Source organism: Aquarana catesbeiana, linkage group LG02, assembly GCF_042186555.1.
Source record: "Aquarana catesbeiana isolate 2022-GZ linkage group LG02, ASM4218655v1, whole genome shotgun sequence".
NCBI lineage: Eukaryota > Metazoa > Chordata > Amphibia > Anura > Ranidae > Aquarana > Aquarana catesbeiana.
In genome coordinates this window covers 32,437,533-32,456,024 of record NC_133325.1, presented here as the reverse complement: position 1 = coordinate 32,456,024, position 18,492 = coordinate 32,437,533, and the positions used below count along the sequence as shown (strand labels likewise).

The 18,492-nt window shown below is 40.7% G+C and overlaps 1 protein-coding gene across 1 annotated transcript; it reads left to right on the top strand.

The window, feature by feature from the left end:
• Positions 1-621: 621 nt before the first annotated feature.
• Positions 622-17,383, top strand: LOC141126474 (olfactory receptor 6N1-like). Its single transcript, XM_073612416.1, has 3 exons — positions 622-689; positions 15,586-15,733; positions 16,415-17,383. Exons 1-3 carry the CDS (start codon positions 622-624, stop codon positions 17,381-17,383), a joined length of 1,185 nt encoding a protein of 394 aa, XP_073468517.1.
• The last annotated feature ends 1,109 nt before the right edge of the window (positions 17,384-18,492 follow it).

The following is an 18,492-nucleotide window of genomic DNA, read 5'->3' as shown; positions in this document are numbered from 1 at the left end:
ACCCTGGCTTTGGCCAATTACAGCTCTCTCTACTGACGGCGCTGTGATTGGCCAAGCATGCGGGTCATAGTGCATGCTTGGCCAATCATCAGCCAGCAATGCACTGCGATGCCGCAGTGAATTATGGGCCGTGACGCGCCACACGAATTTAGCGCGAACGGCCCATAACGTTCGCAATTCGGCGAACGATCGAACAGCCGATGTTCGAGTCGAACATGGGTTCGACTCGAACACGAAGCTCATCCCTACTCATGGTAATAATAAAGGGGTGCTGGTCACCTTCAAGCCAATGGCACCACTCCTCTAGGGCTCATTTGACTGCAAGAAGCCCTCTGATTCCAATATCATAAATCTTCTCTACAGGGAAAATTTTCTTAAAAAAGAGAAGATGCATGGGTGCAGCTGATTGGCAGATGGCAAATGCTGTGAGAGTATGGCTCCAGCTCCAACTTTTGAGGCATTGACTTCTAAGGAAAACAGTAGGGTTTGGATCCACATATGTAAGTATAGGAGCTGAAACCAAGGATTTCAAAGGCTGACAGAGCTTTTAGGGAGCAAATATACTGAAAGTACAGTAACTTTTTGTGGCAAGGCTGTAATAGGTGTGATAATCATAGAGAAATGTCTGATGAATTTTATGCAGAGTTTGACAATACCAATGAAGTGCTGCGTTATATTCAACTCTTGGGGTAAAGCCCAGCCAAGGATCACTTGTACTTTGCAAAATCCATGGAGATTCCAATGTCCGGAATGATGTATCCAAGAAAGCAGACTTAAAGCGCTTTTTCACCTTATGCATTGACCTCACTGATATTCATTGCTGACCATTGTCTGTATTATGAATTGAGGTGAAAAACCTCCTGTCGTGCAGCCCCCCAGAGCCCCCCTTTTACTTACCTGAAACCGGCCTTTCCAGCAACGGGGACGAGCACACCAGCTCTAGCCGGTGTCTCGGGTCCTGATTGAATAGATTGATAGCAGCCGTAGCCATTGGCTCCCGCTGCTGTCAATCAAATCCAATTATGCGGGAGCCAGGGGCGGGGACAAATCCTGCTGTCTGTGTCAATGGACACAGGAGCATGCCCGCACGAGTGCCCTGAGGGCTCTCCAACTGGGGCACTCGAGAAGAGGAGGAGCCAGGAGCACCGCTGAGGGACCCCAGGGGCCACTCTGTGCAAAACCAGCTACACAGAGGAGGTAAGCATGACATATTTGTTTAAAAAAAAAAAAAAAAAAAAAAAAACCTTTACATATACTTTAAGTTTGTTTGAAATGGATTTCAAATGTTTATCATAGAGATAATGTTCCCAGAGCTTGGATAGGACAATGGGATTTTTTTTCACATGTTCTCATGACCTGGAAAAATGTAAATTAAGTTGTAGGCTCCCCTCAGGTCCAGTCTGGCAAAGACCCAAGAACCTTGGATTCAGCTAAACTTTTCCTTAATAAATGGTTAAAGGATACTTATTGGGAATTGTAATCTTGTTAAGACCACTGTAATTTTTTGTAAGGATGTAAGTACCATCTTTTCTGTGGACAAAGGAGAATCTTGTGCCTGTGGGGAAGGAGCATGGGTGAATAAAACCTTTCCTGAGATTCTCCACAATGTAATTCATCATAGCTTGATTTATAAAGTTCACCTTTTCAGGCAAAATTTCACTTTCATAATATAATAGAAGCTTTTTTAATGTCTTTTCTCTCACTTGTGCTCATCTCTCACTTACCTAGTCCATGGCAGCCTTCAATCTTTACCTCCCTGTTCAAAATTTTACACAATGCTTTCTGATTCCATCATTTTCTGTATTATCATGTGACAATCCAGGAAACTTTCATATCTCATCATGCACTGCCTTGCTGCATCACAGAATAGGGTGGACCACACCTTCTTTACCATGCTTGTAACAAGATCTCGTGCTCCTCCTGTCCACTAAGGTACTCATTTCTTCCTGGGTGCTCTTTAGGATAATAGGGTATGAGCCCCTTTAAGACAGTTATATGCCCATATTCTCATATAGATTTGCTCCAATTGTGTGTAAAGACAAAAGGGGTAAAAACCTCCTCCAATAGTGTAGTAAAATCATATTTGTATTTTATTGATTAATACCTCACTCACATTAGACATGAATAAGGCTCCGCCTGTAATGGATGTGAATAAGGTGTTACCAGGTAAAAATATTAAAATGACTATTTCAAATGTAATATTGCATCAGAGGATTGAAATGTTAAAATTCTTAACTCTAATGCCCCGTACACACGGTTGAATTTTCCGACGGAAAATGTGTGATAGGACCTTGTTGTCGGAAATTCCGACCGTGTGTAGGCTCCATCACACATTTTCCATCGGATTTTCCGACACACAAAGTTCGAGAGCAGGATATAAAATTTTCCGACAACAAAATCCGTTGTCGGAAATTCCGATCGCGTGTACACAAATCCGACGGACAAAGTGCCACGCATGCTCAGAATAAATAAAGAGATGAAAGCTATTGGCCACTGCCCCGTTTATAGTCCCGACGTACGTGTTTTACGTCACCGCGTTTAGAACGATCAGATTTTCCGACAACTTTGTGTGACCGTGTGTATGCAAGACAAGTTTGAGCCAACATCCGTCGGAAAAAATTCTAGGATTTTGTTGTCGGAATGTCCGAACAAAGTCCGACCGTGTGTACGGGGCATAAGAATTTTTTCAGATAACAGCAGATATCTGCTAGTTCCTCTTTTCCAGTCTGAAGCCAAACCGCAACAAGTTATAAAAAGGCTGTTGCTTCCTGTCTCTTCCGGGAAGCTGCACCAACAGCAGACATGACATCAAAATCCAATGCTTAAACGGGAAATTACCAAAATAATTTAATAATAGTTATGATCAAATGCTGAAATCAGTACTAAAACTGCTGACACTGTTAAAATCTTATGTATTGTCATAACAACATGTTTTGCATATACTGTATTCTTTGTCTAACAGAAAGTGTATAAAACTAACCAAAAAAGCGGAAATAAACTCAGAAATGATTTTCACGCTGAGTCTGTCTCAGGGGAGATTCTTTTCAAGAAGTGTACACTTCATATATATTTTCAACAATTTGATCAGGGGTAGATATAACAATATTCAGACTTTGATCTGAATCCTCAACCCGCCCTATGCGTTACGTCATGGGTCACGTGACTTCATCAGGGACCTTGCACATACACTATATGATCTAAATGTACAATTTCCACTTAGATCTACCATCAGCTATGTAGAGCAAGGGCCTGCCTGATTTGATACTAATTGAATCAAATGGATTATTCAGGTGGGTCCTACTATTACATAAATTTGGTAAATCTAAAGGAAATTGTACAATCATATTGCATAGAGTATGGCCAGCTTTATACAAATATATGCAAGGGAGGGAGTGGATGGAGACGCCCATTCATAATTGTTCTTGTGTAAACACACCATTGTTAGGTTTCAGTGATAATGAGCCCTTGTAGATTGCCAACTCGAGTATCCTCAGGGCACAGAGTCTAAGCCCTAGCCTACTTCTTCACCAGGGTTTCTGATGGTGGGGATGGAACAGCAGGTCGCGTCCCCCAGGTATGTCCAGCTAAAGATGCAGAGAGCACTCGCGTGTGAAGGAGACAGAAGGAAATCCAGGAAACATGCTGGGGTTAGGGCAGGCGGCAGACAAGCACAAATGATAGATGAAGCAGGAGTCAGTACACGGAAAGTCAGATAATGAATGCATGTAATACTGGGCAAATAGGCGCTCAGAGAACTAGGAAGTTGCTCAGGCAACAAGCATGTCTTATATAGAGAAGCGAACTGGGAGGCGGGCCAAGAGGGGAAAGAGGAGAAAGGAAATATAAACCCACAAAATAGTAGCCAATGCCCGTAGGTGAGCACAAAAGCCAAACAACACATGTGAATGGAAACAGGTTTAGGAGAAACAATGCAGCAAGGAGGGAAATCATGACAAACAATCTCACTTTCAGGCCCCATTTACACCTAGTGTAGTGAGAGCACACATTTTTTGGCACATTTTTGCCATGACAGATATAGGGCAACTCACAAATTTTAATGGGCTGTCCTATGTGCAACAAATATTGCAAAGTAGCTTGTGGGACATTTTGGTGTGTTGGGGTTTGCACATTTTTTACTGTGCATTTTGCCAAGTTTGTTGCACATTTTTTCACGCGGCAAAATGTGGCGCTTGCTTCCGTGTCTGGGGTGCCATTAACAATTAATAGCACTGAAAGGTAGAGTAGTTCATTTTAGGTGTATAAAGGTGGCCATGCGCTATACGGTCTTATTGTACGATATCCTTTAGATTTCTTTATTTAGTAAACAACAGCTCGGGGAGCCAGTCTGTATGATGAAGCCACATATTAGTGCACTCGGAACAAGATTGGAGATTTTTTGGGATAAATTCTGGTGTCTCTGTGGCAGACTTTGGATAGAAATAACAAAGTTTTGCACCACAGTGAGCAAGCCTACAGCATAGTACACTCAGGCCAACATTTGTTTTTAGATAAAGTCGGGCATCTCTTTTAGAGACTTTGGATAGAAGAAAAAGGTGTGGAAAAATTAAGCTTTGGGTGTTGAAGGTGCCCTCCCACCGTAACCCTATATAGGTAGTCTTGATGAAAACAAGAACTAGCCTTGCTGTAAAAAATGTAAGTGTGACGCTCTTGTCAAATAGGTGCAGATAAATTGGTCTTTGGGTGTTGTTGGTGCCTTCACCCCGTAACATTCTAGAGGTAGTCTTGATGAAAGCAATAATTGGCCTTGCTGCAAAAAATTATAATTTGACGCCCCTGAAACACAGTTGCGAGAAAAATTGGTCTTTGGGTTTTGTTGGTGCCCTCACCCCGTAACTTTCTAGAGGTAGTCTTGATGAAAGCAAGAATTGGCTTTGCTGCAAAAGAATTACATTTGACACACCTACACCAAAAAATGACTTCAAGATAAAATCAACACCCACAAAGCTAGGCAGTCTAGACAGTCTTGCAGAGATTTGCAATCCCAATAACACTTAATTTAACTTTGACACCCCTTTCAAACAGTTTTTGGGTTTTGTTGGTGCCTTCACCCCATAACATTCTAGAGGTAGCCTTGATGAAAGCAAAAATTGTCCTTGCTGTAAAATAATAAAATTTTACGCCCCTTTAAACAACAGTTGCAGAAAAATTGGTCTTTGGGTGTTGTTGGTGCCTTCATCCATTCTAGAGATAGTCTTGAAGAAAACAGTTGGCCTTGCTGTAAAAACAGTCTAGAAAGTCTTGCAGAGATTAGCAATCGCAATAACACTTAATCAGCAACATCGGCATCAGGAGCTTGATAGCTGCTGCTAATCCAGGACTGATTCATTTTTACAAATGTCAGCCGGTCCACAGACAGATGCGCTCTTTTATCTGTCACAAAACCTCTGGCAGCTGCAGGGAATCCCAGCACCTCAATTGCATACTGGGCAAGTTTTGGCCAGTGGTCTATTCTCATGACCCAGAAACCCAGTGGATCGTCTACTGGAAAGCTCTCCATATCTGTTTTCGCCCCTAGATAATCTTCCACCATTTGATACAGATACTGCCGATAGGACATTGAAGCTGACAGCCCTGGGTGCTGAGGTCTAAAAATTTTTAACAAATGCATCCCTGGGGTGGCCTTCTTCTCCACCGCTCCTCTTTTGACCAACAGAAGCCTTAAAACGAGATTTTCCATGAGACTGTAACAGACCAGAGTCTGGAAAGGCGTTACATAAACTCCTCTTTAAGGTGTCCTCAAGATATTTCATCTTCTGCTCCCTCTGTGAGGATGGGATGGGTGAGACTTTCCCCTTGTAATGGTGGTCAAGGAGGGTTGTCAACCAATAATGATCCTAATCCTTGATACCACAAATTCTCGGGTCCTTTTGCAGACTTTGAGGAATAAGGGAGCCCATGTACCGCAAGTTTGGCATGAGAAGCAGCATCCTTGGGGTCACTGAGGATTACAGTATCTGGAACTGACTCCTCCCAGCCATGTACTACTCCCAAAATTTCTGGGGACTGAAAACCATCTCTTAAGGTTTGACATATGTCTTCCTCTGCTTCAATGCTTCCGAAAATGCCATAATCCTCCTCTTTCTCCTTCTCCTCTTGTGTGCTATGTGGTATCGCAAGAATAGTGGCTGCATAAAACGGACCTTGAGAGGAAAGGAAGTGTCCTCCTCTTCCTCCTGCTGCTCTGCCTCAAGTGCCCTGTTCATAATGCCATGTGGAGTATGTTCCAGCAGGAACAAAAGAGGGATTGTGTCACTGATGCATGCATTGTCACAACTCACCATCCCTGTTGCCGCCTCAAATGTTGACAGTACAGTACATGCATCCTTTATCAGAGGCCATTGGCATTGTGAAAAAAAGCTGAGGTGCCCTGAGCCTGTCCTTGTGCCATACTCACACAGGTTCTCCTTGACGTCCCTCTGCTGCATGTGCAGCCACTGCAGCATCACCGAAATTGAGTTCCATCTGGTGGGCATGTCACAAATCAAGCGGTTTATGGGCAGGTGAAATTCCCAGTTAATTTCAGCCAACCGAATACTGGCTGTGTATGAGTGCCTGAAATGGGTACAGACTCATCTGGTATGCTTAAGAAGATCTTGAAAACTTGGATATCTGTTTAAGAAACGCTGAACCACCAACCTGAGGACACGTGCCAGGCATGGCACATGTGTCAACTTTCCTTGTCGAAGGCCAGATAGAAGGTTAGTGTCATTATTGCACACCACCATTCCTGGCTCAAGTTTTCGTACCGTGAACTACCTCTGGGTAGCTGAAGTACTGCATGGAATCTTTTAGCCTGACTCGCTGAATGGCCCCTTGAACACCTAGGGGGTACTGGTGGTTCATAGAACAATCCAGCAGAACAGGGCATGGAGGAGGAGGAGGAGGAAGATGGAGTGGAGCTGGCAGTGCTCGCAGCATCACCATCACCTGCATGGAGACATGGTGGCAAAAAAAGTTCCAGCACTGAGCCCTGTCCTGCATCCTTCCTAGTTGGAAGCAGAGTTACCCAGTGTGCTGTGAAAAAAATATATCATCCCTGACCATGCTTGCTGGACCATGAGTCAGCAGTAAGGTGGACCTTGCTGCTGACTGCCTTGCCCAACAATGCCAAAACATTGCCTTCCACATGATGGTACAGAGCTGGAATGGCCTTATGTGAAAAGAGATGGTGACTGGGAATTTGCAATTGTTGTACAGCACATTCTGCAAATTCACGGAAGGGGCAGAATCCACCAGACGGAAAGGTAGAGGGCAGCGATTTTGACAAGCTGGAATTTAGACACTGTGCATGTGAGTGGCAGGGAGTGTATTTTTTTTTCAATGCAGCAGCTGGGGCAGAGAAATTTGCCTGCTATACTCTATAGTTGATGGTGTGCTGCTGGCAGACGTGTTGCTAGGACCTGTGACACCCTACGCTTTACCATAATCCCAGTCAGAGGAGGCTGCTGAGAGGTCATGAAATATAGCAGGATTACACATGAAAGGTGAGTGGGGAGGAGAAGAGTTTGATCCCTTGAATGTGGCTATCAGGTGCTCCTGCCAATGAGCTGAGCGGTAGGAGGTTAAATGCCTTGTCAAGCATGTGGTACCCAAATGGCTGGTGTTTTTGCCACGTTTGATCCACTTGCGGCAGAGATAGCAAATTGCAACAGTGCCATCGGCTGCACATGTGCTAAAAAAGGCCCAGACAGCTGAGCTGTGGGAAGTGGGCCAGGAGATAACAGATCCACAAACTGATGGCATAGGGTGCCTGCTCTCTACTCTTCCATGATGCCTGACTCTGGAGGAGATCCTGCCTTATTGGGGTTGTGCTTCTCCCTCGCTTTCCTCCTCTGCTCTATCCGGCACCCAAGTCACGTCAGTGACCTTATCATCAGCATCCCCTCCATCCTTAATACCACTGGAGACAACTTGGCAATACGTTGCAGCTGGGGGAACATGACAGCCAATTGGTTGTTACTCAGTGTTCTCCCCTCTCTGTTGGCTCTAGTTAGTCCCTTCCTCTATCTCAGAACCAACATCTAAATCGAGTAATGGGTGTTAATGTGTGTGCATCCTCAAAAAGCAAATGGCTGATGCTGTGTTCAAATAATTCCACTGACTCCTCCATGCATGATGCTGGAGCTATGGCAGGAGTAGCTGTGGACAAGGAGGCAGAATAAGCCACCCTGGCAGCGCCGATGGACTGCGCACTAGTGCCAGCTTGAAGGTTCATAGAGGATGAGGAGGATGAGGATGATTTAGTAAGCCAGTCCACCACCTACACTATATGCTGTGGCTGGATATCACGGGCAACATCACTAAACAGAGACAAAGGTGCCCTGCCTGAGGACGGACCTGTGAGGACACAGACGCTGCTGGCTAGACATGTGCAATTTGTTTCGTTCCAAATTCGAAATTCGGCATATTCGTTCGTTCAGAAGCATCCGAATGAATGAAAGACTCTTTTGACGAATGCATACGAAAACGAATTTTCAAAAAGAACGGAAAGCCGGAAAGAGCGAAAATCCAAAAATTAGAAATCAGAAAATCATAAAGAACGAAAATCTTAAAATAAGAACGAAAATCTGAAAATTAGAACGAAAATCTGAAAATTCAAAATAACGAAAAACGATTCAACCTACGAGTTTAACAAATCGATTCCATTCGGATAATTTCATTTTTCGTATTTTCTATTATAATTTAATTATTATTGTTTTTATTATTATTATTATTATTATTATTATTATTATTATTATTATTATTATTAATATTGTTATTATTATTATTATTATTTATTAATAACAAATAATAATAATAATAATTTAAAAAAATATATATATAATAAACTATAAACTATTAAATTATAGGTATTGGACTTTCCTTTCAAAATGTTAGCGAACGTAACGAATACAAATGCACCCGAATTTACAATTTACAATATCCCAAGTAACGAATACCGCATCTAAATGAATGGAATGGAATGAATATGAACGCATTCCAAAGTTACGAATGCTGATCATAATGAATGATTGTAGAAGTTTAAAAATAAAATGAATAAAACAAAAACGATTTTTTTTTTTTTTTCGGTCGTACACATGTCTACTGCTGGCCCCCTCATAGTGGCATGGGAATGTCTGCCTCTCCTTGTTGGCCTCCCAGACATGATGGAGGGCATATTGCCCAAATTTTATATATACTGAGAAAGAAATGTGTGATTGTATGCGCTTTATTCACTGAAAAGTGGAGTTTGGTGCACTTTAAATTGAGGACTAAGGCTGACAGAAATGCAAAAACTATAAAAAAAATTAAAAAGTGGGAACACCACGTCGCATTAAGAAAAACTGCAGCTGAGCTGACACTGGGGCAGGCAGGGGACAAAAAAAAAAAGTCATAAAGAAAAATAAAACATGCAGCAACCAAAAAAGAAAAGGGTATACAGCACTTTATATAGCACTAAATGTTATGGAATGTTGTGTTAAACACTGCACTACACTAACACACTAAACTAACGCACCCTACGCTCAGAATCACAATAAGTGAACACACTAACTGCTAGTAGCAAACAGAGCCCTGCTGTATCTATCTCCACTTCAACATATTACAAGAGCTGGCTATTGGAAGTTAGCTTTTATAGTATGGGGTGGGACTATGAGTATTGAGCCGTGATTGGAGAAAGTAATCATCACTTTGTCCAATTAGGGCTCTGACAGTGCTAATTGGAGAAGCCTTGCACCTGACAGCTGGCTTCATCCAATTAGGGCCTTAGAATGCACTTTGAAGCACGCAGTGCATTGTGGGATGCTCGGCGGGTGAACATTCTGTTGAGCTACCTGCAAATTTGGACATTCACCGAATGGGCGAACAGGTGAAGTTTGGGCCGAACTTGTGTTCAGATCAAACTTTTCCCCCATCTCTAGATACCATATATGAAGTATTCCACCTCCTTTTGGAATGTTAATTTTTGACACTGGCAAACCAAGGAGGCAAGAAAACAAAGGGAACTGGATGAAGACGTGAGAACTGGAGTGAGGCACCAGATTGTTGAAATCTGAAAATGTTTATTCCAATAATAGATTCAAGCAACACCAGTTGTCTCACTTGAAACTTTTATTGAAATAAGCATTTGTGGACTTTTCCTGTTCTTACCCTTTTCTGCTTGGAATCATGCTGTTGTATGTGTAGTTTTTTTAGCTATGTAAGCAGACATTATTAACAGAACAGTTAAGAATAGCCAGATAAACACGTGAAAGAGCCTAGAGCTACACACGTGGCTGAAAATAAAAATACAAAATAATAATGTATAGCATTTCAAATATACAGAACTAACATTTAAAAAATAGGACATTTTAAGTGTATTTAGTTTTTAGTTCTGAACATAATAAAGGAAAAAAAAAAAAAAAAAAATATATATATATATATATATATATATATATATATATATATATATATATATACACACACAATATGTCACAAAAGTAAGTACACCCCTCACATTTTTGTAAACATTTAATTCTATCTTTTCATGTGACAACACTGAAGAAATGACGCTTTGCTACAATGTAAAGTAGTGAGTGTACAGCTTGTATAACAGTGTAAATTTGCTGTCCCCTCAAAATAACTCAACACACAGCCATTAATGTCTAAACCACTGCCAACAAAAGTGAGTATACCCCTAAGTGAAAATGCCAAAATTGGGCCCAAAGTGTCAATAATTTGTCTGGCCACCATTATTTTCCAGTACTGCTTTAACCCTCTTGGGCATGGAGCTCACCAGAGCTTCACAGGTTGCCACTGGAGTCCTCTTCCACTCCTCCATGACAACATCACGGAGCTGGTGGATGTTAGAGACCTTGCGCTCCTCCACCTTCTGTTTGTGGATGCTCCACAGATGGGTTTAGGTCTGGAGACATGCTTAGCCAGTCCATCACCTTTATCCTCAGCTTTTTTAGCAAGGCAGTGGTCATCTTAGAGGTGTGCTTGGGGTTGTTATCATGTATAATGCCCTGCAGCCTAGTCTCCGAAGGGAGGGGATCATGCTCTGCTTCAGTATGCCACAGTACATGTTGGCATTCATGGTTCCCTCAATGAACTGTAGCTCCCCAGTGCACTCATGCAGCCCCAGACCATGACACTCCCACCACCATGCTTGACTGTAGGCAAGACACACTTGTCTTTGTACTCCTCACCTGGTTGCCTTCACACATCTAAACCAAATAAGTTTATCTTGGTCTCATCAGACCACAGGACATGGTTCCAGTAATCCATGTCCTTCCTTAGTCTACTTGTCTTCAGCAAACTGTTTGCGGGCTTTTTTGTGAATCATCTTTAGAAGAGGCTTATTTCTGGGATGACAATCATGCAGACTAACTTGATGCAATGTGCAGTGTACGGTCTGAGCACTAACAGGCTGACCCCCCCCACCCCTTCAACCTCTGCAGCAATGGTGGCAGCACTCATACGTCTATTTCCCAAACACAACTTCTGGTTATGACGCTGAGCAGGTGCACTCAACTTCTTTGGTTGACCATGGTGAGGCCTGTTCTGAGTGGAACCTGTCCTGTTAAACTTCTGTATGGTATGGCCACTGTGCTGCAGCTCAGTTTCAGGGTTTTGGCAATCTTCTTATAGCCTAGGCCATCTGGCAATCTTCTTATAACCTAGGCCATCTTTATGTAGAGCAACAATTCTTTTTTTCAGATCCTCAGAGAGTTCTTTGCCATGAGGTGCCATGTTGAACTTCCAGTGACCAGTATGAGAGAGTGAGAGCGATAACACCAAATTTAACACACCTGCTCCCCATTCACACCTGAAACCTTGTAGCACTAGCAAGTCACATGACACCGGGGAGGGAAAATTACTAATTGGGCCCAATTTGGACATTTTCACTTAGTGGTGTACTCACTTTTGTTGCCAGCGGTTTAGACATTATTTGGCTGTGTGTTGAGTTATTTTGAGTGGACAGCAAATTTACACTGTTATGTTATACAAGCTGTACACTCACTACTTTACATTGTAGCAAAGTGTCATTTCTTCAGTGTTGTCAAATGTGAGGGGTGTACTCACTTTTCTGAGATACTGTGTATATATATATATATAGATAGATAGATAGATAGATAGATAGATAGATAGATAGATAGATAGATAGATAGATAGATAGATCTTTTTTTATTGATACATCATTACTTAGGAAAGCAATACAATAACATTTTATTAACAATATAAATACAAATAATACAAGCAAAAGTAGTAAAAAAAGTAGTAATTTATGTACTGTATATGACTAGTTCATTTACCAATCAACCAATGAGTCCTTTGATTAACTTCTACAGGGCAAGCCATATGAGAGAGTTATTTTTAATTCAATTAATTATAACCACAACAATAACAACATCAATAGAACATTACAAGAAGCTCAGATGTCAACAAGGACTAATTATTCCTCAGAGATTTATCATTAGAATTACACCCCTTGTATGTTTTACAACGAGGGGTTTAAATAGAAGATTAATATTTGTGTAGTTTGATTATCAGCAGAGCAAAGCAAAGGCAAAGCTATGCAATATGTGTGCCAAATATTATAATTTATTTAAACAGTGCGTGTAAAGTTCAGTTTAAGTCATTCAACTTTGAAAAAGTTTAAATTCTTAAGAGTGCGAATGTTTTCTGGTATTTCTTTTTTTTTTTGCTATGGGAGCTGATCTATGGAAGGTAAGTTTGATAAAGGGTCATGTTATGATATTTTAATGAAAGTTTTGTGGTTTTGTATAACAACACTAACACTAACAAGATAAAAAAATATATACTAAATATAATTAAACAAGTTCTGTACCAGGAGAGTCAATACATAATAATAATAATAATAATAATAAAATACTTGTACTACTACTACTACTACTACTACTACTACTACTACTACTAATAATAATAATAATAATAAAAATACAACTACTGCTACTAATACTACAACTACTAATACTGCTGTAATAATAATAATAATAATAATAATAATAATAATACAACTGCTACTATTACTACTACTAATAATAATAATAAAAATACAACTACTGCTACCGATACTACAACTACTACTACTGCTAATGATAATAATATCAATAATAATAATAACAATACAACAATTACTACTACTTCTATATGCAGTGCATATATATATATATATATATATATATATATATATATATATATATATATATATATAATATGGCTATGGTATCCTAAAACAGTGTGTGTAGGGATAATGCTACCAGCAGTACAGAAGCCTTCTATGCAGTTCAAAGGAAAATAGTACCCACAGTTGTCTAAATGTGCTATACATTTTATATTTTCATCTTATTAAACAAGGTTTTCATTTGGTGATTTTTGAAAAAAAAATTTTATTGACCTTTTATAGATGCTACAATGTCAAAAAGTATCAGCATAGTAAAACATATTTCTGATGGTATTGCCTTGCAAAAAGTATTCATAGACATAACAAATCTAAAAAAAAAACACACTTTTTTCCACTTTGAATGTTGTTCAAAAAATATGTAGAAAATTAGCCTTACTGTATTCAAATACATTTTATTTTCTAATTTGTCCATTTAAAATGACACTAAAGTTATGGTTCTGATACAAAACATTGCTAAGGTATTTACAAAGAAAATAAAGACTTTTGTTACCTTCGATGTTGTGATTTTAATGTGACACTAGAAAAACTGAACAAACAGAACAAATAAAAGCTAAAAGAAAAAAAAAGAAATTTTTAAGGGTAAGAACAGTAAGAAAAAAAAATCTGCCAGGAAAATAATATTTAGGGAGAACAGAGGAATGAGTTAATTGGGGCTCATTAGAGTAATCTAGAGGTAAAAAAAAGAGTTAAAGTATAACTAAAGGCAAAACTTTTTTTTTAGTTTGGGGTGGAGTGGAGAGGCATTAGAACATCTGTCAGTTTTTATTGCAGTCTGTGGCCCCATTTAGGAGATTCACCCTCTCTATTTGTCCTGTTTACTATTATCATTGAAAGTGAAAGTAAAGGAAAATCCCAAATGTTGGGTTGTCGCTGGTAAAGTAATAGAGGGGAAATCCAATGGTGACACTAATTCTGGTGACCTGGCGGGCCCCAAGAAATTCCCTTAATTTGCAGGGATTTCCTCTCACTTCCTGTTTGGCTATTGGACAGGAAGTGAAGAGAAATCTCTGCAATAAGACACAGATGGCGTAAAAAAAATCTGACAGGGGTTATAACTCTCGCTTGCTCTGTCTAAAATAATAATAAAAAAAAAAACAGGCACTGTGCATAAATGCATGTTAATGCACCCAAACATGGCATTTAGGCGCATCAAGCATTGTTGAGTGTCAGTTTTTTCTAGTGGGGGAAAATGATTATAATGCCTAAAAGCACCTAAATATGTGTACAATATGCTCCACAGGAGCGTTTTTTTTAGCTACTTTTTTTTTGCCAACAGTTCTGGCATTTTTTTAGCTGCCTAGTGTGCATGGACCCTTAATTTTGTATCTACTCTGTTTCCTACATCTGCAGCTCAAAGGCATGAGCTTCATTGGTGCCAGTTGGTGGCAACTCGTGTCAGTTAAAGTAACCTAACAAGTTTAACTGACTTTTAAAATAAAAATTCTTATTATATTTAAAGTAGAACTATAGGCAAAACTTTTTCCTGGTGCCTCCACGGCAGCATACCTGTGACAAGCTCCGCCTTGGCTCCTCCCTCAGGACCCGTGAACATTATAAAAGAAAAGGATTAGTGCACTGCCAGCATTCTCCTTTTTTGTCCTCATACCTCATGGTCAATGAATGGTGGTCGAACATCCCTTACCTCTGCAGTCGGCAGCTTCCAGCTGGGGTTCAAGCCTCTCCCAGGTGCAGTCCCTATTCTTTGGCAGCTAAATACGCTTGATAAGATAGGGAGTCCCTTCTGTGGGTCTTTTGGGACAGCAGTTGTCTCTTATCTAAGAGCTCCTATCTGCATTTATATATTGGCATTTGCTCAAGCCTGCAGCAGAGAAAGCAGCTATATCTATTTTTCAGTTAGCCTTAGCCTTCCATTTCTCCCTCCTGTCATCCATTCTTTCTCGCTTTCCTTTCTTTGCGTTCCTCTCCCTCTTTTTTGCTTTCTTCCCCCCCCCCCACCACCTTCCCCTCCTTGTGATATTGTACCTTCATTCCTGACTATAGTGGGCGGCGCGCACCTTGCACCAGCTTTTCTGAGTCCCTCAGCGTCTTCCTGCCTGGTCTGCGCATGCACGAACGTCAAGAGCCGGCTCGGTGGGCCGGGCTGAGTCGGACAGGCTGCATAAGTCCTAGTGCTGCATGTGTGGTCTGGCCTGAGATCGTGGTGGCCATCTTGAATAGGGGCAAATTTTACATTTTTTGCCCTTGTTTGTCAAAATAATTTTTTAGAGGGTTGTATCTTCCATAAGATGTCCCTCCCCTCTCCATTGTTTATTACTGAGGGCTTTCAGCATGGCAGAATGTTGTCATCTGAGGAGGTTGCCTATGCGGGGAGCCCCTGGAGGGAACCCTGTTTTTTGCCAACGGTAAATGTAATTTCTTTCTTTTTCTTTTCTCAGGAATACCATTCCCTTGCTCCAGCTGATATATCAGTCTCTAACTCCTTTATGTTTCTCTAGCTGCTTTTTCTGTCTGTTTCCTAAAATAAGCAGTACGTCACCCCGAACAAGACCCTCTCCAATATTTAAGTTAGGGACCGTTTTCAAGGTGAGTAAAAAAAAAAAAGAAAAGAGAGCACTTATGCTGGTATGTTTATGTATTTCAGCCTTGTACGCCAGAAGAAGTCTAAGCGGACATCAAGGCGACATAAACAAACCTATGAAGGCCCCAACCAGGGCACACCATCCAGATTAGGATACCATGCAAGCGGTGAGGGTTCATCCGTGAAAAGACATAGTTCTTCACATTCACCAACTCTCAAATCCCTAAATGCCGAGTAATGGCAGGCCTTCATGATGCCACTCCAGGAGGTCTGCGTTGTTCCATAAGGGAAGAAAGAGAGATGCATGGCTATTTAGCATGTGGCATGTGTGTATTTTATGCCATGCTAACCATAGTATAAGAAAGGATAGGAAAGCATTCAGGGGGTCATGTTTTTCACTATCAGTATACACAGAGGTGCCATGAATTCAATCCCTCACATGTCTAGTTAAAGATGCTAGGTTATACAGTTCCAGGTCAGAAAAATTGAGGCCTCTGTTAGTTTGGTGTTGTTGTAGGATACGTAGGCCTATGTATATATTTAAAAATTAGGGTCAAATGGCTAAAATAATGAAAATTAACCTTGTGGTGAATCCTTGTGAACGGACGCTTTAGTTTTACAACCAAAATTATTGTAGCTTCGGGTGGGCTATATTGAAGTCATTTTCTTTATTTTATATTATCTAGGTTAATGAAGCTTACTTGCAATCAGTAGCTTCTTCTAATGTAACTTTCACCCAAGTGACTGAATTCATCATTTTCGGATTCCAGAGCCTCCAGAATTACCAGATTTTGCTTTTCTGTGTATTACTTTGTATCTACCTCCTCACCCTCTCTGGCAATGGCAGTATCTTCTTCTTGGTCATCTTTGACCAGCATCTCCACACCCCAATGTATTTCTTTGTTGGCAACTTGTCCTTTATAGACATGAGTTACACCTCAGTAACCATCCCGAAGATGTTGGCCAAGTTCCTGATGAACTTGGATACCATTTCCTACAATGCTTGCTTTGCACAAATGTATATTTTCCTGTCTTTAGGATCAACAGAGTGTCTACTCCTGGCCGTAATGGCCTATGATCGCTACATAGCTATATGCTCACCCTTACACTACCAAACCATCATGACAAGACAATTGTATTTAGCACTCTCAGCTGTAGCTTGGTCTGGGGGCTTTGCAACTCCACTCACAGCCACACTTCTTGCCTTAAAGTTACCTTATTGTGGTCCCAATATCATCCACCATTACTACTGTGATCATCCTCCACTGCTCCAGTTGGCCTGTGCTAACACATCCTTTAACGTAGCTGTAGGGTCTTCCATGGCTGCCTTTCTCATTTTGATAAGCTTTACCTTAGTTGTCATATCATACATTAAGATTATTATAGCGATCCTCAAAATCAGTTCCCACGCTGGCCGTAAGAAGACGTTTTCTACCTGTGCCTCTCACTTTGCAGTGGTGAGTTTATTTTTCCTGCCCCTTATCTTCATGTACGTTCGTCCAAAAGCCTCCTACTCATCCGATGTGGACTCTTTGGTGGCCTTCTTATATACAGTATTAACTCCCATGATGAATCCCTTTATATACAGTCTAAGAAACAAGGAAATTAAAGAGGCTTTCCAGAGGAAAATAAGCTGCAAGTATGCTTTTTTCTAGCACCGAATAAAATCTATTGAACAACTTTTTTGTTGGATAAACTGTTATTATCTTTTTTTTGTTGTGTTAATATTTTGACGCCAGTTGCTCACTACTTTTGAGATCTGTATTTGGACAAAATGTGCAAACATGACACTGCTGTCATTACATCCAGCTGCTCTTGTTGGCTAGGCTGCTAATACATTCAAGTAAGAAACGATATCCTAACTCACCGTATTAAAAATTGAAAATGCTAACCACAACATACAATACAACATCGCCCCCAGCTACATCAACAACCTCATCTGCAGATATCACCCAAATCGTCCTCTCCACTCCTCCCAAGTCCTCCTGCTCTCTAGCTCCCTTGTTACCTCCTCCCATGCTCCCCTGCAGAACTTCTGCAGAGCCTCTCCCGTCCTCTGGAACTCCCTGCCGCAATATGTAAGGTCAGCCCCTACCCTGTCTACCTTTAGGCGATCCCTGAAAACTCACTTATTCAGTGAAGCCTGCCCCACCTCCACCTAAAAACTATACCCAACTCCTGAGTTGTACCTGAGTTGGTTACTATGTAAGCTGCTCCAGATTCTGGCTGCTCTAGTTTTAGTATATATCTCCCTGTAAGTTTTATGTTGAGGACAAGAATTGCTAGCTTTCTCCCTCTGAAATTGCAGTATAGCAAAAAGGCCTACATACTGTATATCAATCACTAAGATATTTTGTGCTCTTTAATATGGCATAATGCACTAACATTTTTATGTTTTAATTAATTAATTTTGTATTGCCTCTTCCTCTTAAAAATATGCATTAAATTATAAACTATTTCTGAATACTTGCACTCTAATTTTTATTTCAGGTTAACACCTGCCTGGTCTCTTCCTCTGAAAACAAGGTTTAGTCAAAAGACTACCATACTCTGCATAGAAACTTTACTCTATTTCTGGATTTTGTCTCTGAAAACATACACTAAGCATATAATCTGTAAAATACTTCTGGCTTTTGAAAAATTACACTCTTCTTAACCACTTGCCGACCGCCCCATAACACCTTTACTGCTACAAGGCAGCTGTGCTGTGCAGGATCACGTATAGTATCTCACAAAAGTGAGTTTACCCCTCACATTTTTGTAA

What these genes read in the sequence shown, in the direction of transcription:
- LOC141126474 (XM_073612416.1), top strand. Translation starts at nt 622, where the DNA reads ATGTCTGATGAATTTTATGCAGAGTTTGACAATACCAATGAAGTGCTG. An exon ending in CGTTATATTCAACTCTTGGG is followed by an intron (nt 690 to 15,585) that starts GTAAAGCCCAGC and finishes TTCTTTTCTCAG; the next exon opens with GAATACCATTCCCTTGCTCC. An exon ending in AGTTAGGGACCGTTTTCAAG is followed by an intron (nt 15,734 to 16,414) that starts GTGAGTAAAAAA and finishes TATATTATCTAG; the next exon opens with GTTAATGAAGCTTACTTGCA.